General features: G+C 42.5%; 1 protein-coding gene across 8 annotated transcripts in view; it reads right to left on the bottom strand.

Moving 5' to 3' along the window:
• The window catches only part of FEZ2 (fasciculation and elongation protein zeta 2), a 116,968-nt gene that overhangs the window by 34,119 nt on the left and 55,019 nt on the right, over positions 1 to 27,830 (bottom strand). For 6 of the 8 annotated variants that reach the window (XM_045369510.2, XM_045369509.2, XM_074011971.1 and 3 more), the window contains exons 1-2: positions 10,138 to 10,417; positions 4,520 to 4,628 (exon numbers count right to left, since the gene is read on the bottom strand). In XM_045369510.2, coding sequence (XP_045225445.1) covers positions 4,520 to 4,628; positions 10,138 to 10,409 — 381 coding nt within the window. In that variant the 5' untranslated portion in view covers positions 10,410 to 10,417. Of the gene's footprint in view, positions 1 to 4,519; positions 4,629 to 10,137; positions 10,418 to 27,830 lie in introns of those variants that run through there. The other 2 variants (XM_074011973.1, XM_074011972.1) reach the window with 1 other exon arrangement.

Genomic DNA, 27,830 nt, shown 5'->3' with positions numbered 1-27,830 from the left:
AATTTTAAAATTAATCCAGGGTGGGCACAGTGGCTCATGTCTGTAATCCCAGCACTTCCGGAGGCTGAGGCGGGTGGATTGCTTGAGCTCAGGAGTTTGAGAACAGCCTGGGCAACATGGTGAAATCCCATCTCTACAAAAAATTAGCTGGGCATGATGGCACATGCCTGTACTCCCAGTTATTCAGGAGGCTGAGGTGGGAGGATCACTTAAGCCCAGGAGGTGGAGGTTGCAGTCAGCCAAGATGGCACCACTGAGCTCCAGCCTGGACAACAGAGCCAGACCATGTCTCAAAAGAAAAAAAAAAATTACTCCTAAGGAAGCCCAGGCTGTCATGGCTCACACCTGTAATCCCAACACTTTGGGATGCCACGGTGGGAGGATCTCTTGAAGTCAGGAAATCAAGACCACCCTGAGCAACACAGTAAGACCTTGTACAGAAATATACAGAAATATTTTTTCTTAAAATAAGCCAGGCATGGCAGTGCTCCTGTGTAGTCCTAGCTACTCAGGAAGCCGGAGCGGAAAGATCGCTTAAGCCCAGGAGTTGGAGGCTACACTGAGCTATGATGGCGCCACTGTACTCCAGCCTGGGGGACAGAGGGAGACACCCTCTCAATCTATCAATCAATCAATCAATCAAATTGCTTCTATGGAAGATGTTATCTTTTTCTTATTTCTACTCTTAAAGGTATAAAGATGTGTACAAAAGTCCCTGTCCTGAAAGAAATGTATGTGGAAGGAGAAATACAGCACAGAAGATGTTCTTAAGCTGAAATGAATGAGAAGCATTCTATCATATAAGCATATTCAAGAATGGCACCAGATTTAGAATAGGTTTATGGCCAAAACACATGAGTAATAACAGTAAACTATTATAATAAATTTCCATGACAACAGAAATGATCCCAGATCATCTTTCCAGAGAGAGAGCCAAGTCCATTCCCCACAGAGATGGCATATGCTAAGAGCTGGAATACCTTTCAGGCTTTGCAAACTAGCCCTGGCTGTCCTGGGTATCATTATTCACTCTCCCATTCGGCATAAATGTGCCTTCTCTTTGCCAAGCATTCCCATCACTCCTTCCAATGCCAGGGTTAGATACAGACCTGGTGGTACTGTTTCCCTGTATAAAACTGAAGATACATCAAATGGAAAAAATGTGCCCACGTAAGAATGTGAAAGATACCAGTTGCCTTACTCTAAAAAAGACCTATCAAATTTAGAAGTGTGCCATCTTAATCTTCAATCAAAGAAAAATTTTAAACTGCAATCTAGCAAACTAGTTTTCCTGAATGTTTTTCTCACTTTAATGCAAAAAAAAATCCCTCTTTTGTCAAAAAAAAAAATTTCTGTAGACTTTGTTTTATAAGTAAAATAATCTAAAGAATGCTTTCAAAAGGTAAATTTTACTTAGCTTAATCATGGCACGAATAGAGCACCAGGTGGCAATGGCAAATACAGTAACTTTGCCAGGTTAAAAAAAAATGTTTAATTATATGCTGTGTAATAGAATGATGTGGTGGCTTCTTACATAGTCCTTGTTGCCCATTTGTTTTTCAGAAACTCAGTGTGTGCTAATCCTCCCTGAGAAACAGAGCTCTAATTTCAATTCTATTCATCACTAGAATAGTCATGTCACAACAGAGAGATGATAGGTGAATGATCGCGTGTTCACTTTCATCTGCTGAGTTTTTCCAGATAAGGCTGTTTTTGGTTTTTTTTTTTGGGGGGGGACAGAGTCTCGCTCTGTCAACCAGGCTAGAGTGCAGTGGTGCAATCTCAGCGCACTGCAACTTCTGCCTCACAGGTTCAGGCAATTCTCCTGCCTCAGCCTCCCAAGTATCTGGGATTACAGGCATGTGCCACCACACCCAGTTAATTTTGTATTTTTAATAGAGACAGGGTTTCACCGTGTTGGTAAGGCTGGTCTCAAACTCCTGACCTCAGGTGATCCACCCACCTCAGCCTCCCAAAGTGCTAGGATTACAGGCATGAGCCAACACACCCGGCCAGTAAAGCTTTTTAATGTCAGTACTAGCATTAAACTCTACATCATTACTAATCACTACCTTGGCTATATCATTACCCTGGCATTAAAAATAACATTCAAAAGGCAGCAAAAGGGAGCGACTTATACAAGATATACAGCAGTCCCTCAGTATCCATGGGAAATTGGTTCCAGGATACCCTAATACCAAAATCTGCAGATGCTCAAGTCCCTTATATAAAATGGGGTAGTATTTGCATATAACCTATGCACATCCTCCTGTAAGCTTTAAATTATATATAAATTACTTACAATACCTAATACAAGGTAAATGGTTTATAGTTGTTATATTGTATTGGTTTTTTATTTTTATTATTTTTTATTGTTGTTATTTTACTGTGGGGTTTTTTTTTCCAAGTTTTTTAATCCACAGTTGGCTAAAGCGCAGATGTGAAACCAGAGGACACGGTGTGCCCACTGTACATTTAGTCAATGAAATTGGATAAATGTGTCTCATTCATGCTGCTAATGGGCCTGTCTTTGAAACTATGAATGAAAACTCTTCTATGCTATTTTTAATATGTCAAAAAAGTAGTACCCATGGACTGGTTTCGGTGCATTCTGCATTATTTTAAATAATATAGAAAATATTTTTTTACAACCTTTCTATCATGATCTCTGGCCCTACAGTTTCACCAATAAGGCTACTCACTTATTCACTCAATAAACAGGTATCTTCATATTTACTATGTGCCAGGAACAGTATAGTTACTATAACGACAAATATAAATGCCTGCCGGGAAGTCACAATCTAGTGACACACCCAGAAACATATGATTAACAAGAGAAGGCAGTGGTCATTTTAGAGACAGGGACAAAGTGCTCTGGGGACTAGCACCCATGAGACAACAAGGCTAAACCCCGTGGCACAGATAATAAGTCCTTTCCAAGTTCACAGCCCCACAAGTGCCATCAGTTCCCACAGAGCGGAGTGCGTTCTCCTTCCGTGCTGGGATTTAGGCCATGGCTAAATGACCATCTGTCAGAGATGCTGGAGGTGGGGATTTCCCCCAAGTGAGAGGCTGGATTAAGTGTCCTTTAAAGCCCCTTCCAACTCTAACATTGTATAATTCCATGAGATCAGCGAAGGCTAAAACAGTAATAGGAAGCTTCAGAGAGGAAGGGAAACTTGAACTAAGCCCAAAATGATAGTCAGGACCTAAGTAAACATAAGACAGAGCAAAAGATCCCTCATTTTGTTCCTTTTCATTAAATGTATGCCAGGTCAGTCTGCAAAGCCTAATGGGATTAATGATTGGCACAGTCAGGAAGATTTCCATCGCTACTGAATACTGGGAAATATAGCCAGAATTCTACATTTTACTAGAAAATAATAACAGTAGGCTTCTCTGATTACATATATAAGAAAATCCTTTTAACAAAACATTAACAATACTATTTAAAATACTGACAGGCCTACTGCACTACACTCCCAATAATCACATAATTACACTTAATGAAATACAGAGCACGCAAGATCTGGCATGAGTTTACATTATTATTTGATAAGGAACTTAAACAGCCTGAAATTTAGATAACTTGACTATGTTTCTCGACAGCTTAAACAAAGTTAACACTGTGATTTTGCATTTCAAGTAATTCTCTGCCCTTTTCTGCCCCCAACCTGTCCTATCACTTGTGCTCACACTTCTTAGTCAAGGCATCTTTACTTTATAATACCAGGACATACACAGGAGCCCTCAAGAAAGATAAGTTAGCCAAGACCATATTTAAAAAGCCAAGAACTAAAATATCTTTTAAAGGTTCTCCAGTATTCACAGGAATGCATAGTCTCCTGACAACATATCATGTCTAGCAGGTCACTACACTCATTCAAAAGTTAACTCCATGTTGAGATTCCAATACCCTCAGTATATTAAACCAAAGGCTAGCATTTTTACTGAGTGTTTCAGTGCATCAAAATTGTACTGAGTGTTTCAGTGCATCATCACTGCCAGGCGCAGTGGCTCACGCCTATAATCCCAGAACTTTGGGAGGCCAAGGTGAATTACCTGAGGTCAGGAGTTCAAGACCAGGCTGGCCAACATGGCAAAACCTTATCTCTACTGAAAATGCAAAAAATAGCCGGGCGTGGTGGTGCATGCCTGTAATCTCAGCTACTCAGGAGTTTGAGGTGGGAGAATTGCTTGAACCCGGGAGGCAGAGGTTGCAGTGAGCCACTGCACTCCAGTGTGGGCAACAGAGTGAGACTCCATCTCAAAAAAAAAAAAAATTGCGATAGAAATTTAGCTACACATACAAAAGTGAGTGCGCTGGAGAAGAACTGGAGGAATGTGCCAGCGAGGTAACGGCCCTAGAGCCAAGACAGCAAGACAGAGCCACCCCAACTGCCATAAGTTCAGAAATGAGAGGCAGGTCAATGAATCTGAGTTAAGCAGAAATGCTGCTGTTTTAGTTGTATTCCCAGCATGAGTTATTCAAACTCTGTTGGTTCAATTCCTAACTTACCCCTTTTTCTGAGAGGTTCAGAGTAAGCAAGTGCAAGGTCCTAGTATGCGACGACTTCCAGTCTACAGGCATCACATTCCCATAATTATCCGTCAAGGCATTCCAAATCCTTAAAAAGAAGAAAGCTACAATCAATGAAAATTAACATTCTGTACGTCTTTCTTAAACAAATATTCAGTGAAATATGATCACCAAAATGTCAAAGGAGAAAAACAGAAAGCACATTGTTTCTCAGAAAAACATCAACAAAGTAGAGTCTCCTAAACAAAAACTAGGTGAAAAATCACAAAACTGGGCTGACAAGAAGTCCTAAGGGAAGGTGAAGGCGTACAGAAAACTCCCAATAGGCAACAGGCAACACTTCCATTGTATCAGGTGCTAGGCGCTGTTCTAAGCAATTTACATGTATTAACTCATGTAATCTTCAAAAACAACATTAGAAGGGGGAACCATTATTATCCTCATTTTACAGATGAAAAAACTGAAACACAGGGAGGTAAGAAATGTTTCCAGGGTCACATGAGTAATAAATACAACTGTGCATTACACTTCTTTTTCTTCTGTAACTTCAAACACACAGACCATTTCAAAAAGTGAAAAATCTCTCTCAAACAAAAGGTTTGTTATCTTTTCTGGAGAAAGAATTCACTCTCAATGTGAGAACAGGATTTAATATCTAATTCGTAATAAAGAAGCTAAGCACTAAGGCAGATACGATGAAAAGGAGAAGGAGAGGGAGTTCACAATAAAATGCACACAGGCTCTATCCAATGCAGTTACCTGACCTTATTATCCAACAGCATTACAGGGAGGCAAGAGGGTAAAATGGAAAGGGCATTTGACTGAGACTAGGGAAACAAACGCTTGTCTCCATCCTTCTTCAAACAACGGGTTATTGGCCAAGCCCCTTAACCTCCCTAGGTATCCTCTGCCCTTCTATAAATGAGAGACCTGGGCAAGAAGCAGACACTCCTTCCAGCTCCATTACTCTAAGCATTAATTCAAAAGAGCTGTATTGAAGAGATTCCCAAACCACACCAGATAAGAACACCTAACTCAAATTTCATGACCAAAATTCAGGTTTCAATACTAAAGTAATAATCGGCACAATAAAACATGATGTTTTAAGAAAAATTAAAGTTCAGAGATGCAATTGACTTGAAATCTAATTGGGATAAGTAAAGTCAAACACTAAGCAGATGAGCTACTTACTAGCTAGAGGTATACACAAAGATGTCACGTAGAAAAAACACCCTAAAATGTATATTAGGTATCTAATTGTGAATTCTTTCCAAGTGCGTAGACACTAAGATACAAAAACAATCCTGGTTGGGACATAAACATAAGAATGAAATTTTTTTTAAGTTCCGGGATACATTGCAGGACGCCATGGTGATTTGCTGCACCTATCAACCCGTCACCTAGGTATTAAGCCCAAGAATGAAAATGTTAAAATACAGACATAACATAGTTAACAAATAGGGATTGGGCGCTAAAAAGCAGCAGCAATAGGACTGCAACTGCTAAAAGCATAACATCCCAAACGATGTTTGGCTTTAAAATGCACATTAGGGACAGGCCTGCTAGCTCATGTCTGTAATCCCAGCACTTTGGGAAGCCAAAGTGGGAGGACTGCTTGAAGCCAGGAGTTCAAGACCAGCCTGGGCAGCAAAAGGGAGACCCATAGCTCTACAAAAAAAAAAAAAAATTGAATTGGCCAGGCCCATGGCATGTGCCCGCAGTCCCAGCTACTTTGGGAGGGTAAGGCAGGAGGACTGCTTAAGCCCAGGAGTTCAAGGCTACAGTGAGCTATGATGGCACCACTGTACTCCAGCCTGGGTGACAGAGCAAGATCCTGTCTCTAAAAATATATAAATAAAAAATAAAATTAGCCTCAATAAAAATGTGAACCCAAAAAGCTCTAGAGAACTAACTCATTTACCCAGCAAATCTCCCATATGCATGGTCCATTCCTATTCTCCTCTCTGTTGGAATCATATCCCCTCTAATGCCAATGAAGTAGAATTAGAGGCAATGTCTGCAGACTGCTAAACTTGCTGGGTTTCTGGCTCATACCCTCCTGGGTAAGAAATTTTCAAACACTGAATAACTGACTGTATAGTCCATTTTCATGCAGATGATAAAGACATACCCCAGACTGGGAAGAAAAAGAGGTTTAACTGGACTTACAGTTCCACATGGCTGGGGAGGCCTGAGAATCATGGCGGCAGCAAGGGAAAATGAGGAAGGAGCAAAAGCTGAAACCCCTGATAAGCCCATCAGATCTTGTAAGACGTATTCACTATCACGAGAATAGCACAGGGAAGACCAGTCCCCATGATTCAATTACCTCCCCCTGGATCCCTCCCACAACACGTGGCAATTCTGGGAGCTACAATTCAAGTTGAGATTTGGGCAGGGACACAGCCAAACTGTATCACTGACTATAGAACTAATCCTGGTCAGGAACTTGAGTAGAATACACAAGCAGGTGAAGACAATCCAGAATTTGAGGCATTTGCTTTGTCTGCTTATTCGCTCCTTCTCAAACGAGGCTATAAGAAAAAGGCAAATGGGAAGGAATACTTCACTTAGAAGCACCTGTCGGTGACTTTGCTCTTCCAAGAAAATGAAAGCCAATTAACAGTCTCCACCAAGGTCAAAACAATGGTAGCTGGAAGGACACAGAGGCAACTCTAGTGAAAGATTTCTAGAATTCTGCAGTCAAGACATATGAACTGCCTTCATCTTTATCATAAAGCATTACAACCAGTTTTAAACAATGGTCAGGAGAGCTCTTTTGCAAGGAGGTCAAAGTCCTACCAACATTGAATCCTGCAGAATACTCTTACAAGTAAAACCTCAGTAGATAATACAATCCATACTTAACCAAAACAAAAGCTGAGGCTCAGAGAAGTTAAATAAAGTGCCAGGGGTCAGGGACGGTTTTGGGGTGATTCAACCACATTACATTTATGGTGCACTTTATTTACATTATTATATTGTCATATATAATGAAATAATTATACAACTCACCATAATGTAGAATCAGTGGGAGCCCTGAGCTTGTTTTCCTGCAACTAGATGGTCCTATCTGGGGGTGAGGGGAGACAGTGACAGATCATCAGGCATTAGATTCTCATAAGGTATCTGCAAACTAGATCCCTCACCTGCGCAGTTCTAAATCCTATTAGATCCTACCTAATGCTGCGGCTGATCTGACAGGAGGTGGCTCAGGTGGTAATACAAGCAATGGGGAGGAGCTGGAAATACAGACGAAGCTTTGCTCACTCACTCAACCACTCACTGTTGTGTGGCCCAGTTCCAGTACTGGTCTGTGGACCAGGGTTTGGGGACCCCCTGACCTAAAGCACAGCAATATCTGAGTAAAACAATTATCAATTCTATCTAGTGAAAAGGGAGCTGGAACAGACTATCAAGCAATGCTGAGTATGTTTCTGTAATATAAAAGGGACAATGCCAGTGATGACCAGCTCCCAACTCCTGAAAAAAAACAGAGATTTCTTATGCATTCCCAAGTCAAGAGACATGAATTACCACCAACATACCATCTACTAAATACCATTAACAAGAGCAACAACATATTTTTAAGCAAAGGCTAAAATAACCTACTTTCCTGACAGTCTAAGTGAAATAAAGACTTGTAATGATCTATATACAATCCTCTAATTGATTTAAGTCAGCTACTCTTGATAAACCCAAATACATAATAAACCTACACTAATTTTTAAATCCAGAATGTGTCCCGGGTTTAGTGATTCAGAGTATCTAAATCTACATATACATAAAATTATCTTCTCTTTGGAAACAGGCTTCCAAAAATGTCATCTTTTGCTACTGACTGCATGCACGTGTGTATAAAATCCAATTATAAATTTTTCCCTTCTCCACACCTGGGCAGAACACTGTACAACGGAACCAATAAAAGGAGATAGTCTCCAAACACAGGTGGGTCTGCGCCGCTGCTCAGCCATGTTTACAGGCCCCACTCCCAAAGCTGTCTTTTCAAGCTTCCTACCTTATTCCTGATAAATCTGTTTGTTTCACAGAAGAAAGGAGACAATCAGGCTGGAAACTCCTTTCCATGCCTGTAACTCCTGCCCTGTCTTTCAAAACTTCTTCCCTAACCTCTAAGAGTCTCTCCATCCCATTAATGCTCTGAAAATCCATTCCTTCTCATGTCCTCATTTTTGAGACAAAGTCTCGCTCTGTCACCCAGGCTAGAGTGCAGCTGTGCAATGACGGCTCACTGCAACCTTCGCCCCCGGAACTCAAGTAATCCCCCCACCTTAGCCTCCTGAGCAGCTGGGTCCGTGGGACCACAGGCATGCGCCACTGGACTCCATTAATTTTTTAAATTTTCTTGTAAAGACCAGGTTTCCCTATATTGCCCAGTCTGGTCTCGAAATGTTGGAAGCAAGCCATCCTCTCACCACAGCCTCCCAAAGTGCTGGGATCACAGGTGTGAGTCACCGCACCCAATCTTATTCCACTCATTTTACCTTCAGCCTCTCCAGAGGCTCCTTTCCCCCCATATACACAACATGCTCAAGTCCCCTTACTCTCACCATTCCTATTTACCAACTTTTGGGGGTAAAACCATGGTACCTAATTACAACTCTTAACCAAATTATAATTGCGGCTCAGGGAGGTTTAAAAAGTGCCCTCAGGAACTCTGCGCCTCCCCTCCCCCAGCTTTCACAAATCCCCATGAACCTCCTATCATTGCACTTAGGTGATTCTGTAATTATTAATATTACTTGTGTATGCCTTGGTCTCCCCACCAGCCCATGAGATCGTTACCATCAGTAAACAGGGCCCTTCGTTTTCGTCTCTGTGGCGGCTCGCACTCTACCAGGGCTCTCGGATGGGTCCCACAGATTCCTGTGCCCTAAATGCTGCCTCGCTCGTTGGTACTTATGCACAGGCAATATACTCCACCTTGAACGTTAGACTTTTTTAAACCTGCCAGGCACACTCCCACTCATCAGTCAGATCTCGTTTGCACATTTCTCTATAGTCTTTCCTGACTCTCCCCCAGACATACGCTTTTAAGTCTCCCACATTTGGTACATATAACCATTGCAGCACTAATTACATCCATACAAATATTTGTTTACACATCTATCTCCCATCCTACGTCGTGTCCTAACTTGGGAGGGACAACGTCCAGTCGTTTTGGTGTTCCCTGTGCGAAGCGGCGCCTGGCACTCGGCAGGTGCTTAATAAATGCGACTTGAGTGAATGAATGGCGACACACGTGCCCCAGGAAGTGCCGTCTCAAACTATGGCTCTGCATTGGCGATTCCCCTCTAAAGCAAACGAGGGTTTGGTTTGCAGGAAGGAGGGCGGGAGGCACCGAGGCGGAGGTTTTCAGGGCGCTTGGCGGGCGGGGGGCAGGGGATTTAAATCGCTGGGCGAGCAGAGGCCGACGGCCGGAGGAGGGAGGCGAGAGGGCAGGGAGGCGAGAGGGCGGGGACTCCCGCGTCCATGGAGGCGGAAGGAGAGCGCGGGGAGGAGCTGCGGCCGGAGGGCCAGCGGGTCGGGCGAGGGGCAGGGGAGGCTCCCGCCCGCTCCCGGCCAGGGCCCGCACTCACTCGTCCCCCTGCAGGAGGCTGCGCTCCGTGATGGGCCGCACGGCCGCCCTCGGGGGCTCGGCGCCCGGATCCGAGGGGCGGAAGCACAGGCTCAGCTTCTCCTCCAAGCTGCAGGCCAGGGCCGGGAAACCGTCGGCGCCCCCGCCCGCCCCGGCCCCGGCCCCCGCCCCCGCCCCGGCCTCGGGGCTCGCGTTACAGTTCTCCTGGTCCAGGAGGCTCCGGGCCGGCTCCTGGAACTCATAGAAATCCTGCCAGTCCCCGTCCGCCGCCATCGCCGCCCGGAGCAGTCGCGCGCCCCGCCCCGGCCGGCCCAGCCCGGCCCCGCCCCTGCCCGGAGCCCCGCCCCCGCCCGCTACCCGGCGGACAGATCCCAGGCTGTCCCATCCCTGGGTCTCCGCGTTGCCCGAGTCTTCATGGAGTAGAACCCGGTGCTCCCAGAAAGCCAAGACCTTAACTGCCTTGAGTCACTTCCTATATTCTCTATCATTTAGGAATAACTTCCCTCTTAGCTTCCCTTATTAGAAACCTGGCCTAAATGTGGCTAAAATAAAGGACTTCTTTAAACTTGCGACCTAATATCAGATTACGCCCCGAAAGTTGTTTTCCCCAAGGTAACCTGCTCCTTTCCTAACTTGTTAACCAGAATAACAGCCAGAGTCACTGGGAAATGTTTAAGTGGTACCGAAATTCATTCCTCAAATATTTTGGCTCTCACGTGCAAAGCACCTGCCAGATCCTGCAGAACATACAAAGATAAATAATTATGCCAGTTAACATTTGCAAAGCACTTAGAACAATGCCTAGTAGTAGATACCCTGTATGTATGTTATAACTAATACATGGGTGCCGCATGCACAGGGCTTACAATGTCGGAGTGATAAGAGTAATAAGAAATTATTTAGACCTCATAAAAAGTAAGTGTGGGGCCGGGCGCGGTGGCTCAAGCCTGTAATCCCAGCACTTTGGGAGGCCGAGACGGGCGGATCACGAAGTCAGGAGATCGAGACCGTCCTGGCTAACACGGTGAAACCCTGTCTCTACTAAAAAATACAAAAAACTAGCCGGGGGAGGTGGTGGGCGCCTGTAGTCCCAGCTACTCGGGAGGCTGAGGCAGGAGAATGGCGTGAACCCGGGAGGCGGAGCTTGCAGTGAGCTGAGATCAGGCCACTGCACTCCAGCCAGGGCCACAGAGCGAGACTCTGTCTCAAAAAAAAAAAAAAAAAAAAAAAAAGTTAGTGTGATTGGGCAGTTCAGTTTTGCAAGATGAAAGAGTTATGGAGATGGATGGTGGTGATGGTTCCACGACAGTGGTAATGTGCTGAATGCCACTGCCACTTACAAATGGTTAAGATGGTAATTTTGTGTGTATTTTACTACAATACAAAAAAATCGGAGGAGGCCGGGCGCGGCGGCTCACGCCTATAATCCCAGCATTTTGGCAGGCCGAGGTTGACGGATAGCTTGAGGTCAGGAGTTCGAGACCAGCCTGGCCAAAATGGTGAAACCCTACCTCTACTAAAAATACAAAATCTAGCCAAACATGTTGGCACACGCCTATAATCCCAGCTACTCGGGAGGCTGAGGCAGGAGAATCCCTTGAACCTGGGAGGCAGAGGTTGCAGTGAGCCAAGATTGCACCACTGTACTCCAGCCTGGGCAGCAGAGCTAGGCTCAGTCAAAAAAAGGATTTTTAAAGGGAGGAAAAAGTAAATATCCTAAGGAAGTATGAATGTGTAGAGGCAACGAATGCTCAGTAGTTGAGAAGAGTGACATCTCTGGACTGGCATGATCAAATACTTCACTTAGAAGGTGGAGCTGGGCCGGGCGCGGTGGCTCAAGCCTGTAATTCCAGCACTTTGGGAGGCCGAGACGGGCGGATCACAAGGTCAGGAGATCGAGACCATCCTGGCTAACACAGTGAAACCCCGTCTTTACTAAAAAATACAAAAAACTAGCCGGGCGAGGTGGTGGGCGCCTGTAGTCCCAACTACTCGGGAGGCTGAGGCAGGAGAATGGCGTAGACCCGGGAGGCGGAGCTTGCAGTGAGCTGAGATCCGGCCACTGCACTCTAGCCCGGGCGACAGAGCCAGACTGTATCTCAAAAAAAAAAAAAAAAAAAAAGAAGGTGGAGCTGGTTAGGTGATGAAAGACAAGCTCATAGTTTGAAAAATAAATCTGAAGTTAGTAATAGAAAATAAGTTTTTCCCAATATGCTTTGTCCATCTCTTGGCAGCGTGGAAACACATTTTCATGAATACATGTTAATACCAACATTTTCTTCTTTACTAGTCCAATAAATGTTGTGTTTTACTTTAGGGATTTGTCCCATATCAAATAAAGTAGTTCTGTGATTAAGCCTAAGATACTGTTGATAATTAAAGGAAATGTTGTTCCCTATTTCCTTTGAAACCATAAAGGGAGTGGATGTTGATCCCCAGTTAGCCAAGAGCTAGAACTAATTAGTCAACAGTGAACAATAGCTTTTGGATTGATGAGAAAACATTCTGACTCAGCTATCTGAACGTTACTCAAAAGTGATGCTCCAAAATATCAAAGAGCTATTTTTCTCCAGGTGTTCGACTACACACACAAAGTTATGAGGAAACTATCTAGTTGATGCAGACTCTCTAAATTGTGTACATGGCTAAGATAAAATTAATTTATTTTTCTTGACTCATATTTCCATTTACCTGTTATGCTGTGTCCACATGTGAGTGAAAATGATTGCTCTTAGAACCCAAATGTAGCACTGTCAACATTTTCAGATGTTTTTAAATAAATTGCCTCTAGTTTAGCTCCAGTAGTATTCGAATTTTATTTTAGTCAAATTTCTTACACAGGATGCTTTTTACTTTTAATTAAAGAGAAATTACTTGATATTACCCTATGCATTTTGAATGTCCCTTTGGGAAAACAAGATGAAAATCACTTTTCTTGGTCAACTCATGTTTGCATACTCATGGTAACCTTGGCACTCAACGCTATCCGTAAGAAGTCTCCAAATAGATGTGTCTGTGAGAAAATACTGTATTTATCTATAATGTTGACACTTTATAGGGACAGAGCAATTAGATTAGAAAGAAACCAGAGAGTGGAATAAATTGTTAATTGGTGCTTTGGTAGATTTTAAATAGTTACTGTAAACACAAACACATAACAGCAGAAAACTGTTTAAATACTTGTAAATTTAAACCGTTTAAATGTTTGTAACCAGATAAAATTATAAAGTAGCAATGTTTCTCTTCAATGCCTTCCACACACCTCTCTTCCATGTGTGTCTGGGGACTTCAGGTTGCTCCACAGCCTTCCAGATCATCCTATAGGAGAAGAGACCATGTTCCACCCAGATTGTGGCCCCATTCCCTTATCCCCACCCTTTCCTTTAGTTCCTTTGGTACTGGGCGCAGACTTCTTTAAGAGAATCCAGCTCCAAGTTACTGTTCTGTAAACCCCTTCACTTAATAATTCCTGACAGCAAGCTTAGCTCATTTCCCAGTAACTCTCCTACCCATCAGCCAAATTCTAGCTTCCTACACTGCCACAAATCTAGAAACACCACAGGCTTCCTGCCAGCCTCGCCTGTTTTGATCAGTCCATCAATACCCAAAAGCTTCCAATTATGAAGAGGTTCTTTCACTTTGTTGTATCTCACATAACCTGCTTCTACTAATATGTCCACCAAAATCTATTTATTTTGGACCTTTTATTTCCTACCAACTCCTGCAGGCCATAAGAAAACGAACACGTGTAAACATGCTTACTCACTTGATATATTAAGAAAAGCTAGCCTATTGAATTAATTTTCAGCCCTTGATTCAAAATTAGAAAGAGAATATAGAAGAACTTTTAAAGAGAGATTTATAGCACTTGAGTATTATATGGATATTAATCATTTAAGATGGAAAAGGTTACTTTTCTGTTTTAACAATGTACTTAAATTTTGCACATATATATATCAGAGTGGAAGTTTACATAACAAAAAATTTTAAAATCAGTTATTCAACATATAGGCCACCTGTCTTGGTCCATTTTGTGTTGCTATCACAGAATCCCACAGACTGAGTAATTTATAAAGAAATTGATTTCTCACAGTTCTGGAGGCGAGAAAGTCCAAGATTATGGTGCTGACATCTGGTGAGGGCTTTCATGTTGTGTCATCTCAAGGCAGAAGGTGGAAGGGCAAGAGAGTGTGAGAGAGCAGGGAGAGAAGGAAGGTCAGACTGATTCATTTATCAGAAATCTACTTCTGCCATAACTAACACGCTTCTGAGATAATGCTGTTAATTCATACATGAGGGCATTGTCCCCCATGATCCAAACACCTCTCAAAACTGTTGCATTGGGGATGAAGTTTCCAACACAAAACTTTAGGGGACACATTCACACCATAGCACCACCTAAAAGTATAATCAGTCAGAAAATATAAGAACTGCAAAAGAAACTGTTGAATACAAAACCAAAAAATATCTTGTTGTCGAAGTACCATACTTAGCAAAGGCCAGAGGCATTATAAAGCAACAGTAAAATAATGAGAAGGTATGTAAATGAAAGTTTATTGAGAAGAGCTAAGGTAATTGATGAAATCATTTATAACTAGAAGGAAAAAAAAAAAAAAAACAGCTGATGAAACAAAAGTAACAATAATTTGGAAATCTATATGGTGACCCAATAATTTAAGGAAAGATTGCTTTCTTGCCAAAAAGGAAAGAGTAGCTTCTCTTCATTTTTTCTCCTGTAAAAAAAAAAAAGAAAAAAAAAGAAAAATCAAATTAACCAGACATAGTAGCATGTGCCTGTAGTCCAAATTACTTGGGAGGCTGAGGCAGGTGGATCACTTGAGCCCAGGAGTTCATTACAGTGAGCTATGATGGCACCACTACACTTCAGCCTGGGTGACAGAGCAAGACCCTGTCTCTTAAAAAATAAAAATCAAGAAACTGTTGAGGAGACAAAGACCACAATCTAGAATTTAGTAATAAAGAATATTTCATTCCAGTTCATTCAAGTTTGATAGAGATAAATCTTTAGTGAACAGCCATACCTTCCATTTTAATGATTAAGCCAGCGTCCTGATCAGGCAGAACCACCTGAAGAAGAAGCAGTAGCAGGCTCCAAGAGAAGGAACCAGGGTGACTGGCCATGGCTGCACCCTTACAAGGCACCACAATAGCTGGGTAGGGAAAACACTGCCAAGTGCATGCCTGCTTGTGTTCTGGGTAATCAAATGCTGGTCTCTTAAAAATAAATGGAAACAACCATTGGCGGTAGTTGTTTATCTGACATCATAATTTGTTCACCATCCCTCCTATTTTGCCTCTTGATTAAATCTGTATTTTATACTACAGTTATGTAAATTAACTTCACTGGAAAGTAATACAAAATTAATAAAATAGACTATTGTCATTGGTGGACTTGAGTTTTCAGGGAGGCATTTGAGGCACTAATTTGAGAAGAAAAAGAAAATCAGTGGAAATGGGAAAGCTTTCTTTGACCCATACAGGAAAAAAAAAAAAAGATGAAGAAAAGAGAAAAAGTTGTGAACCTTCAAGAAAATAGAAATAAGTTCACTTCACACTGACCTGGGGGAAAACAAGTAAGAAAAAAAGCAAAAAGTTATATTGAGCACGATGACTGAGTGTCAGTAGGTGACACCGTAATAGAGTAACGGCACATCTGGAGACTAGGTGGCATCAAAAGAGGCACCAATAGGTTTATAGAGAGAAGTGGACACAGACAATTCAGAGGCGTTTGCAGCTGAAAAGAAAAAGGGAGACTTGGATTATATTTGGGTAGCATTATGTTTTATTTTCTGGCATACTTATTAATATAAATTTCTTATAAGAGTACTTGTCCCAAATTGTCTCTAGTTTCAAGTGTTAGGCAAGGGAACCATACTATCCAGCAATATTCCACAAAATCAGCCAGATAAGTCTGCCAAAATTTGCACTGAGGGTAGTATAAGAATGAGCATTAGGCCGGGCACAGTAACTCACGCCTGTAATCCCAACACTTTGGGAGACCAAGGCAGGTGGATTACTTGAGGCCAGGAGTTCGAGACCAGCCTGGCCAACCACATCTCTACTAAAAATCCAAAACTTAGCGGGGCATAATGACTCATGCTTGTAGTCCCAGCCTACTCGGGAGGCTGAGGCACAAGAATCATTTGAACCTGGGAGGCGGAGGTTGCAGTGAGCAGAGATTGCGCCACTGCACTCCAGTCTGGGCAACAGCGAGACTTGGCCTCAAAAAAAATTTTGTATTCTTGCCCCTAAGTTTTTATATTCAAACGTATTAAAATTTCCTGTCTTTAAAAAAGGAAAATTTCATTGTAAACAAGGTGGGGATGAAGTGGGACTAAAGGTGAGGATGTCTATTTTACATAAAACATTTTAATTTTTTTAAGCTGTAAGTTTAGTAGGGTTTTCTCTTCTCTTTTCTTATTAAGTGTGGTCAAAATATCTTCACAGCAAAAGAGCTGCGCCAATATCGCTCATCAAAATAGCTTAATCAAAATGTTATGTAGCTAAATAAATATCCCACTTAAGTCAGATGGGTGTTGGTCTACAGAAACAAAACAAAGTAGCCTATTAAGATAATTGTTTACATAATTTAAGCAAACAGACATGTAATTGCTCAATTTTCTGCCTGATTTGACTAGGGTAGACATAAAAGTAAGCTAGTTGTTTCTAATCTGGTATTAAAGGGTGTAGCATAGGAGATTTGTTAATTCCTTGTTCTTATTGTTTAAAGAAAGAAATGTTAGTTTTATTCCATGTTGTAAAGACAGAGACAGTTACTTTGTAACTCCAAAGGATTGCTCTGCTCTTTGGAAAACTGGATTAGTATATACCTCAATGTCAGTGACTCTCACCAACCTGGGATTTGTGATGAACTGAATTACCACCCGTGCCTGAATTTCAGTATCTCATTAACCCCCAGCCATGGAAATGCAAGACTCTTGGTACCCCTGATGCCTACATTGTGCTGTTGATGTACCCAGCTCTGTGGCTAAGTGGGCACCGGAGACAGCAGGCACTCTCCAGACTGCATCTACCTAGACGGGCCAGCTAAACTCAGCCTCAGCCTTCTCCTTTTGGTATGAGCTAAACTGTGTCCTCTCAAAATCCATAGTTGAAGCTGTAAGCCCCAGCACCTCAGAATATGACTGTATTGAGAGGTAAAGTATTCATAGATGTGATTAAATTAAAATGAAGAATATTTGGATGGGCACAGTGGCTCACCTGTAATCCCTGCATTTTGGGAGACCGAGGCGGGCAGATCACTCACTTGAGGTCAGGAGTTTGAGACCAGCCTGGCCAACATGATGAAATGCCATCTCTACTAAAAATGCAAAATATATATTAGCCAGGTGTGGTGGCATGAGCCTGTAATCCCAGCTACTAATGAGGCTGAGGCAGGAGAATCACTTGAACCCAGCAGATGGAGGTTGCAGTGAGCCAAGATTGCACCATTGCCCTCCAGCCTGGGCAACAGAGTGAGACTGTCTCAAATTTAAAAAATAATAATAATAAAAGAAAGAAAAGAAAATTTGTTAAGAGTGTGCCCTAATCCAGTCTGACTGGTATCCAGAGGAAATTTGGACACACCAGAAAACAGCAGGGATGCAGTCACACAGAGGAGAGGCCACATGAAGACAAGGTGAGATGGTGACCATGTGCAGGCCGAGGAGAGACACCTCAGCAGAAACCAACCCAGCTGACACCTTCGTCTTAGACTTCTAGCATCCAGAACTGTGAGGAAATGAATTTCTTTTGCTTCAGCTGCCCAGTCTGTGACATTTTGCCATGGGAGCTCTCACAGACTGATACACCATCCATAGTCATCCCAGTGGTTCCTGACAGTCTCCACAGAGATGGGACAGATATGATTCTCTTCTTCCTTCTGGCTTCTCTGTCGCCTTGAATATTGCTGTCTCCTAGAAATAACAGCAAGTGGCTGTTAACTGGGTGACATACTAGTGAAAGCAGAACCAGAGCTTTCTGCCTACCCTATGACCCACCTACAGGTGAGAAAACTAGAAATTCTAAAGAAGAATTCGAGTCATCGAGATACAGAACTGTCAGCCAGATTAGGAGGGCCTGGGGTGCTCCCTACTCAAGCCAAGTGTGAGGGCTTCCCAAGAACCAGAGTGTGGGCCAACCTTGCAAGAAGGATCAATAAACAGTGTCTTCCTCACCAGCTGGATGGTTACTTAGATGAAGGACCTGGACACTGCTGCCCCTGTGAGCCCAGAGTGGGACACCATGAGGGAGTTCTTGGGAGATCCTGATTGAAGTCCCCTGGAATTAGGAGACACATGGGAAGTTAAAAACTGAGGCTAACTCGTGCCTAAAGAACTCTGAAAGCACGAGGGTGGGGAGCTTCCCATGATGACAGTGCTGAGAAAGAGGTCTACAGAGTGAGCAGCCCATGCTTACACCATCTGTTGGGTAAGGATGCATGGTTTTCCCTGGGGCCAAGTGGAAAGACAGCCCTGAAGAGAGCTAGACTTGAGTCACCTTGAAAAGGTCCCACAAAGATTGTAAACTAGTTCAACCATTATGGAAAACAGTATGGCGATTCCTCAAGGATCTAGAACTAGAAGTACCATATGACCCAGCCATCCCATTACTGGGTATATACCCAAAGGATTATAAATCATGCTGCTATAAAGACACATGCACACGTATGTTCATTGTGGCACTATTCACAATAGCAAAGACTTGGAATCAACCCAAATGTCCGTCAGTGACAGACTGGATTAAGAAAATGTGGCACATATACACCATGGAATACTATGCAGCCATAAAAAAGGATGAGTTTGTGTCCTTTGTAGGGACATGGATGCAGTTGGAAACCATCATTCTCAGCAAACTATCGCAAGAACAGAAAACCAAACACCGCATGTTCTCACTCATAGGTGGGAACTGAACAATGAGATCACTTGGACTCGGGAAGGGGAACATCACACACCGGGGCCTATCATGGGGAGGGGGGAGGGGGGAGGGATTGCACTGGGAGTTATACCTGATGTAAATGACGAGTTGATGGGTGCTGACGAGTTGATGGGTGCAGCACACCAACATGGCACAAGTATACATATGTAACAAACCTGCACGTTATGCACATGTACCCTAGAACTTAAAGTATAATAATAAAAAAAAGAAAAAGAAAAAGAAAAAAAAAAAGAAAAGGTCCCACAAAAAGGGCTAGCAGGGTTGAGGAGACCCCAGCAGGAGACCACCCCAACCTAACAGGAAGAGGATGCAGAGTGGGGGAGGATGTGATAGAGAAAAGTGAAAGAGCAAACCAGTTCTCAGGTCAGGTCTAAGCAGGCCAGGAGGCTAACACAAATATAAGATAGAGGTTGTGATTTACATTGAATCAGACTTCTTCACATGTAGTAGTAAGACTGTTCTTATATATGAAAGTCACTGAAAAGCCATGGGCTCCAGCCAAAGATGCCAGCCAGGAGTGTGGAAGGGAAATAGGACAATTCATGTTTAAAGACGAGGATGGGAGGAGAAAGGGAGCTTTCTCCTTAGTGTACTTTAGCAAATTCAACCCATTCAAATTTTAGCTCTAACCACCTTGGACAGACACCATTGCAGCCCTCAATTTTCATCTCTCCTAGATGGTTCCCACCCCCTGCCTCATCATGCACGGAGCCTTTCATTTTCTTTCCAAATCAATAGCAGTGTCCTGATAAATATCAATTCATGAGAATATAAATGCTTAAGAAGTTTTCCATTCCAGTACAATGAGACTCAACTTTGAGATCACCTGGCATCACCATAGCGGTAATTAATCTACATTTAAACCACCAATCAAGATAAATGCCAAGTAGAAATAGTTACTAGAGGATGGATGTACAGATGAGAACTATCTCAATGAAAATGTCTCCAAAATTCCAGGCTGTGATCTGGATGCAATGCAGTTGCTCATGTAGGTCAGAAAGCAAGGGAAAAAATCCACCAGCTCTCTGGTCCCATTATGAAAGTGTGGTGGATTGAGGGTATTAACTACTGGAAATCACAGGGGACCAAAGACACCAGTTCTGTGGAATAAAGTAAGTTTGAGATAAAGTGCAGTACAGACGGTCAAGGTAATGCTGCCTTTTGCTTTACCTTCAGAAGCTGAAGGTAACAAGGTTATCTTTTGTTATGAGATGCTTTGATTTGAGTCAGCCAAGTGTAGGGTTTTGGTATTTGACAAATAAGGATTCCTTCTCCTTTGCTGAACACCTGGCTTAATGGTAATATATCATCATTTTTATTTGTCAAAAACATTTTAAAATTATTCATTACCTCTTTGTTATTCAAGTTTGCTTTGCCACAAACCTCAACTTCCCAGCCCTCTAAATAGGGATATTTGTGTTACACATTCGTGGAAAATGGTGATAGGAAAAACAATAGGTCCTCTAGCCTCTCACTGCTGATAAGATTTTACTCCTTAGTTCAATAATCTTCCATGAATGGGGTAAAAACAACCAAAATTTCAGAAGCACTAGAGACCACTTCCTTTGTCATTAACACCCAAGAAATGGTACAAGAAACTGAACATGCCTCTCCAATTCTCCCAGTAAAATGCATAGAGAAACAATAGCATGTGGATAGACTCTTGTATTTAAACAAAGGAGAGACGTCTGTAAGCTTCTATTATTATGGGTGGTATCCTACCTATGAATGATTTATAAAGTGGAATTTGTTTGTTTCTCTGAATTGTTTTGAGGATCGATTTGCCTCTAAGTTTGTTCTGTATCTAAAAGTGGTATTAAAATAGTCTCCCATAGGCAAAGGGTGACATTAGCAAAAGACTGTGCTTTTAATACTCCATGAAACAGGCATTGATTTTTATATGTGTTTAATAATAAATGCTAAATGACCCTGGAAGCAGAGACACATCTCCAGTGTCTAATAAAATAAACAATATTTACTTCTTTGAAATTAAATTCTTTAATCAAAGATCACTATAAGGAAATACAGCACTGACATCTTCCAAAAATGTCAGAAGAGTAAAGACTACACAATTAATAACTTATACATACTGTATTTTGCAAATGATGGTGGTTACATATGCACCAAATTATTTTTGAAAAATCAAATTTACTTGTAATTGGTTTCATAGAACAATGGCATTTTCCCTATACCCTCGGAATTTGTAATTAGCCTCTGTAGTTCTCTAAGTCACAGAAATTTCTTTTCCATGCTTGGCACCTGAATTATCATATTGATAGTGTTGACAACTTGAAAATACCTATCTTAAATGATGGGTAAGACACACCACTAGATGTTGTTGTACAATTTTTAAATCCATTTATTCACACTCATTTGACCCAATTGTAGTCTTCAAATATTATTCCTTACCCAGACCTCTTACATACATCCCTTATTTTATCAACTGCCTTTTAAATGTATCCATACAATTTCTTTTTCCCTATCTACAATTATTTTAATTATTTTCTACTTTCTCATCTAGTTCTTCATTCTTTTATTTTCTTCATTTGCTCCCAAATGACTTTCTCTACTTTGGAGAATGTCATGAGAGTTGGACTCCAGCCATTTATGTGTTTAGAACAGCATTTTCCCAATTCCTCCAATATTTTCATTGCCATTTACAAAGGCATTTGAAACTCTCCCATCCAAGTAGTCTTTTCTGGCTAACCCAAGCTGAATCCTAAAAGATGAATAAGTCACCTATTATTTTCCTTAGGTACTCCTGCCTTCCTCTTACAGTTATATCTAGTGATCAAGCTGGATGGGACCTCACCAACCAACTCTAGCAGGGTGGGCACCCTGGGCGAGCAGAGGACTTGCAATTAGACCAGTGATTAGAATTCCATCAGCCTGGAGGGTTGCGTGGGGGTGCACTGCTACAGGTACTGAAGTTATATCCAAGTCATTAGCAGAACAAAATGTTCAGAAAAGAGTGTAGGACCCCATAGCTCCCTATAGCAGGCTCACTGGGCACTCTAGTCTCACAGTGGAGCAAAGCACAGTGACAAGGGATTCAGAAGCAGGCAATGCCCAGAGACTCAGCAGGCAGAAAAAGGGTTGAATTTACGTGGTCTTCTGACAAATAGCCAGGCCTCTCCAGGTCATTGGCTGGTCTTAGAAAGTAGGGAAAGGTTGAGCCTCCATGTAGGATCTGGTGCAGAGGTAGATTTACCATGAAATTAAGGAGAAAAGCTTAAGGGACCCTTACTTGCACAAGGCACTTACAAAACCCCAGGAGGGGCAATGCAATGCATATTAAAAAGTGCTGTCATTTCGGAGAATATTAAAGACTAATTGCTGGCCGGGCGCGGTGGCTCACGCCTGTAATCCCAGCACTTTGGGAGGCCGAGGCGGGCGGATCACAAGGTCAGGAGATCGAGACCATGGTGAAACCCCGTCTCTACTAAAAATAGAAAAAAATTAGCCGGGCGCAGTGGCGGGCGCCTGTAGTCCCAGCTACTCGGGAGGCTGAGGCCAGAGAATGGCGTGAACCCGGGAGGCGGAGCTTGCAGTGAGCCGAGATTGCGCCACTGCACTCCAGCCTGGGTGACAGAGCGAGACTCCGTCTCAAAAAAAAAAAAAAAAAAAAAGACTAATTGCTGCACAAAACATTTGCAATGCCCTGAAATCTTAGTGCTTATATAAGAAACCTGACAGAAGTTTTAACAAATTTGATGATAATCTTACGCATTTACCTGACGATATGGCTTACAAATTGTTAAAAGTAAACCCTTAGACAAATTAAATGTAACAGAGTTTAATTGAGCAAAGAATGATTTGCAAATCCGGCAACCCCCAAAACAGAACAGGTTCAGGCAGGCTCCAGCACTACTGCCCAGTCAAAAAAGGTTTGTGGACCAAAAAAAGAAAAGGGACACACAGAAAACAGAAGTACAGAAACAGCCAGATTGGTTACAGCTCAGTGTTTGCCTTATTTGAACATAGTTTGAACAGTGGCCACTTTTGATTGGCTGAAACTCAGTGATAGGCGCAAGAGTAGGTTACAGCCTGTTCACATATCCAGTTAGGCTACAGCTCACTATGTACAAGGAAACCTTTAAAATATATAAAGAGGCAGCTTTAGACTAAACTTAATTTAACAAACTCGTAATGTAAGCAGACAGAGGAGCCCCAGGGACTAAGGGAATTTAATCAAATTGAGCAATCAGCCTGTTTTACAGCCTCCTGCCTTGCAGCCTGTTTTTCCCCAAACCCTGTGTGGAATTTGGTCACCTAGTCAGCTGGAACCAGCCACTGACAGATCCTGGCAACATATAGATGAACCCGAGTGAACGTTCCCCATTACCATGCTAAAATCTCCATCCCAGCAGGGGCTATAGCGTCATTACCATAACATGTGACATATGTGCCAGCATCATGACTCACGCACCTGCGCCACTCGGACCGCGCCTCTACATGCGATGATGCACTGTCTCCCCTCTCCATCGCCCCATAAAACCCTCCTGTCACTTTCCCCTTTTGGGGACACTGCTTTGGAGAATCCCCCAGGGTTCTCCTTACTTGAAACAGATAACAAAACTCCCATTGATCAAAACCTATGTTCTCTGGCAGAGTCATTTTTCACTCACCAGGCAAATGAGCCCTGGTTTTTTCAGGTAACAATAAACCTGAAACTTTTCTAAACTATCAATAATAAAGAAAAATATTTTGAAAAACTAGGTTAGAGGAAAGACTGAGTTTTCTAATGTCTATGGAAAATGATGTTGTAAAATTGCAGTCCTGTGAAGAGCCAATTCAAGAGTAAAAGTCAGGATCACTTGAGCCCAGGAGATGAAGGTTGCAGTGAGCCGAGATCGCACCGCTGTACTCCAGCCTGGGTGACCGAGTAAGACCTTGTCTCAAGAAAAAAAAAAAAAAGAAAGAAAGAAAGAAAAAAAAGAGTAAAACCCAAATTGTAAGGGGAAAGTGTCAATGAACAAAGTCAAACTCTTTAAAAGAGTATTTGAAGAAATTTATTCTGAGCCACATATGAGTGACCATTGATTTATGGCACAGCCCTCAGGAGATCCTGAGAACATGTGCCCATGGTGATCAGGCTACAGTTTGGTTTTATACATTTTAGGGAGACATAGACATTAATCAATACACGTAAGATCTACATTGGTTCAGTGTGGAAAGGCACAACTCAAAGCCTGGGAGGCTTCCAGGTCATAGGTAGATTTAAAGATTTGCTGATTGGCAATTGGTTGAAAGAGTTATTGTCTAAATACTTATAATCAATCGAAGGGAATGTCTGGGTTAAAATAAGGGGTCAGCAGGGCACGATGGCTCACGCCTGTAATCCTAGCACTTTGGGAGATCAAGGAGGGTGGATCACCTGAGGTCAGGAGTTCAAGACCAGCCAGGCCAACATGGTAAAACCCCGTCTCTACTAAAATATAAAAATTAGCCAGGTTTGATGGCAGGTGCCTGTAATCCCAGCTACTCAGGAGACTGAGACAGGAGAATCGCTTGAACCCGGGAGATGGTGGTTGCAGTGAGCCGAGATCGTGCCACTGCACTCCAGCCTGGGCGGCTGAGCAAGACTCCATCTCAAAAAAAAAAAAAAAAAAAAGTAAGGGGTTGTGGAGACCACGGTTCCTATTATGGAGATAGAATCAGTAGAAGGGAATGTCTGTGTTAGGATCAGGGGTTGTGGAGATCAAGGTTCCCATTATGCAGAGGAGGCCTTCAGGTAGCAGGCTTCAGAGAGAATAGATTGTAATGTTTCTTATCATAGTTGATTCTCTCCTGGATCAGGAAAAAGGTCTAGAAAAGGAAGTGGATTCTCTTCAGAATGTAGATTTTCCCCACAAGAGACAGCCTTGCAGGACTATTTTAAGAGATGGTAAAGAAACATAATTTGGGGTAAAATACATTAATTTCTTTCAGGGCCTGCCATCTGTCATGTGATGCTATACTAGAGCCAGGCTGGAATTTGTTATCTTATTGCTACATGGAGTCTGCTTTGTTAGTCTTAAGATGTTTTAATGTTAATGCAGGTCAGCTGGGCCTGAATTTCAACAGGGAGGAGGGAATAATGAGGAATGTCCTCTCCTGATTCCCATCACAGCCTAAACTGGTTTTTCAGGTTAACTTTAGAATGCCCTTGGCCGAGAGGAGGGGGTCCATTCAGATGGTTGGGGGGCTTAGAATTTTATTTTCGGTTTACAAAAGTATTGCAGAGATGTGTTAGAAAATTAACTATTTAAAAATATTATGTTGTATTTCTAGAGTGTATACTGTTTGTGATACTTGTTGCCTTTTAAAATATATCATTTTTTTCTCATTCTAAATATTTACTTTAATAGCTAATTTTGTATTATTTTTCGTAAGCAGATTCCACCAAATTACATAAGCTTCAGCCTCCACAAACTCTGAATCTGCCCCTCATCAAGTGGGCTGTGCTAAGAAGACGGGTGGAATGAGCTTGGCCTGGCCTGCTACCTACCATTATTTGCAAGTATGTAATTGTTAACCTAAAAGGAAGATGCCGAGGGAAAATTAACATAAGCAGAGAGTTTACTTGGGCCAAGTTTGAGGACTGCAACCCAGGAGCATAGATTCAAGTTGCCATGAATATACACTCTGATTAGCAGCAGTTACAAGTAAATTTTTTTTTTCTTGTTTTGAGATGGAGTTTCACTCTTATTGCCCAAGCTGGAGTGCAATGGCACGATCTCAGCTCACCATAACTTCCACCTCCCAGGTTCAAGCAATTCTCCTGCTTTATCCTCCCAAGTAGCTGGAATTACGGGCATGTGCCACCACACCCGGCTACTTTTGTTTAGTAGAGACAGAGTTTCTCCATGTTGGTTGGGCTGGCCTCAAACTCCCGACCTCAGGTGATCCAACCACCTCGGTCTCCCAAAGTCCTGGGATTATAGGAGCCACTGCGCCTGGCCACAAGTAAATTTTTAAAGGAAACATTTAAAAATTTTGTTTACCAAAAATTTACATTAAAATAACTTGTTATTGATTGGCTATACATTGTTCTTTGTATCACAAATTCCAGGAACATGAAGATAATGGGTGAGGCAATTAGTTAGGAACCAAATGACTTTAAAAGATTGCCCGATTGCCCGTAGGCATGGGTGTGTGTGTGTGGTGGAGTGGGGAGCTTGACTGAAGCCCTATACTCAAGTTTCTCCGGGCCTGATGAATTTTATGCACCTCACATAGCTCAGGCTGCTCCGAGCAATTTTTCTTCTCTCATAATCCATGAATATACAATGTTTAAGGCTTTAGTTAAAACTACACAAGATGGGCCGGGCGCGGTGGCTCAAGCCTGTAATCCCAGCACTTTGGGAGGCTGAGACGGGCGGATCACGAGTTCAGGAGATCGAGACCATCCTGGCTAACACGGTGAAACCCCGTCTCTACTAAAATACAAAAAAAATTAGCCGGGCGAGGTGGCGGGCGCCTGTACTCCCAGCTACTCGGGAGGCTGAGGCAGGAGAATGGCGTGAACCCGGGAGGCGGGGCTTGCAGTGAGCTGAGATCCGGCCGCTGCACTCCAGCCTGGGCAACAGAGCCAGACTCCGTCTCAAAAAAAAAAAAAAAGAAAAAACTACACAAGATGGACTTATACTTCAGTGTTTTGTGGGGAGATGTTATCAAAGGCAAACAAGGGTGAGTACTTGTGTGAGAAGCTAGCCCACCTCTCAGCCAGTCTTCTTCTGGGCCACACAGCTGGACTACATTTCCCACGCACCCTTGCAGCTCCATGTGGTCATGTGAGTGAGTTCTAGCCAATGGAATGCAGATGATGGAAGCAATGTACAGCCCTTCCAGACTTAAGCCATGAAAACCTCCCACAATTGCTCACCTATTTCTTCCCTTTTCAGTGGCTTAATGCACATGAGCACAGAGACCTTACAAGCCACTGTCAAACATGGCAGAGCCACACAAATGAAAGGAAGTTAGGTCTCTGATCCACTGCTTGGGAAGAAAACTAAATTGGAACTCGTATTTTATTCTTCCAGTTAGCAAGAAATAAACTTTTTATTCTTAAAACACTGGAGTTCAGAGGTTTGTCTGTTACAACAGCTAATATCTTAGTGAATACTTCTGTTAGTGGACGAATAGCACTCCTCTTAAATTATGTTATATGTAAGTTTAGTAAGATCCTACTTGCTTGTGTATAAACATATGTATATTAGTGTCTATGTTTTGCACATATAAACATATGTATATGAAAATAAATGTCTGAAGTCACATTTTCTCTCTTGTAGGTCCCATTTTACATTACTAGTTAATAATAGGCTACAGCAGGGATCCCCAACCCCCAGACCATGGACTGGGACTACACAGCAGGAGGTGAGCGGCAGGTGAGTGAACATTACCACATTACTGCCTGAGCTCCTCCTCCTGTCAGATCAGTTATAGCATTAGAGTCTCATAGGAGCATGAACCCTATTGTGAACTGTGCATGCGAGGGATCTAGGTTGCCTATTCCTTATGGTAATCTAACTAATGCCTGATGATCTGAGGTAGAACAGTTTCATCCCCAGCTATCCCCTCCCCTTCCCCTGCCATCCATGGAAAAATTGTCTTCCATGAAACCAGTCCCTGCTGCCAAAAATAATGGGGACTGCTGGGCTACAGTATATGCTTAGCATTTCTGATATTTGGGTATTTGAGCAGATATTAAAATTTCTAAAGAAATAGACCTATCCATCAGTGTAATAGACCTTT

Source organism: Macaca fascicularis, chromosome 13, assembly GCF_037993035.2.
Source record: "Macaca fascicularis isolate 582-1 chromosome 13, T2T-MFA8v1.1".
Taxonomy (NCBI): Eukaryota; Metazoa; Chordata; class Mammalia; order Primates; family Cercopithecidae; genus Macaca; species Macaca fascicularis.
This window is presented reverse-complemented; position numbering and strand designations above follow the sequence as displayed.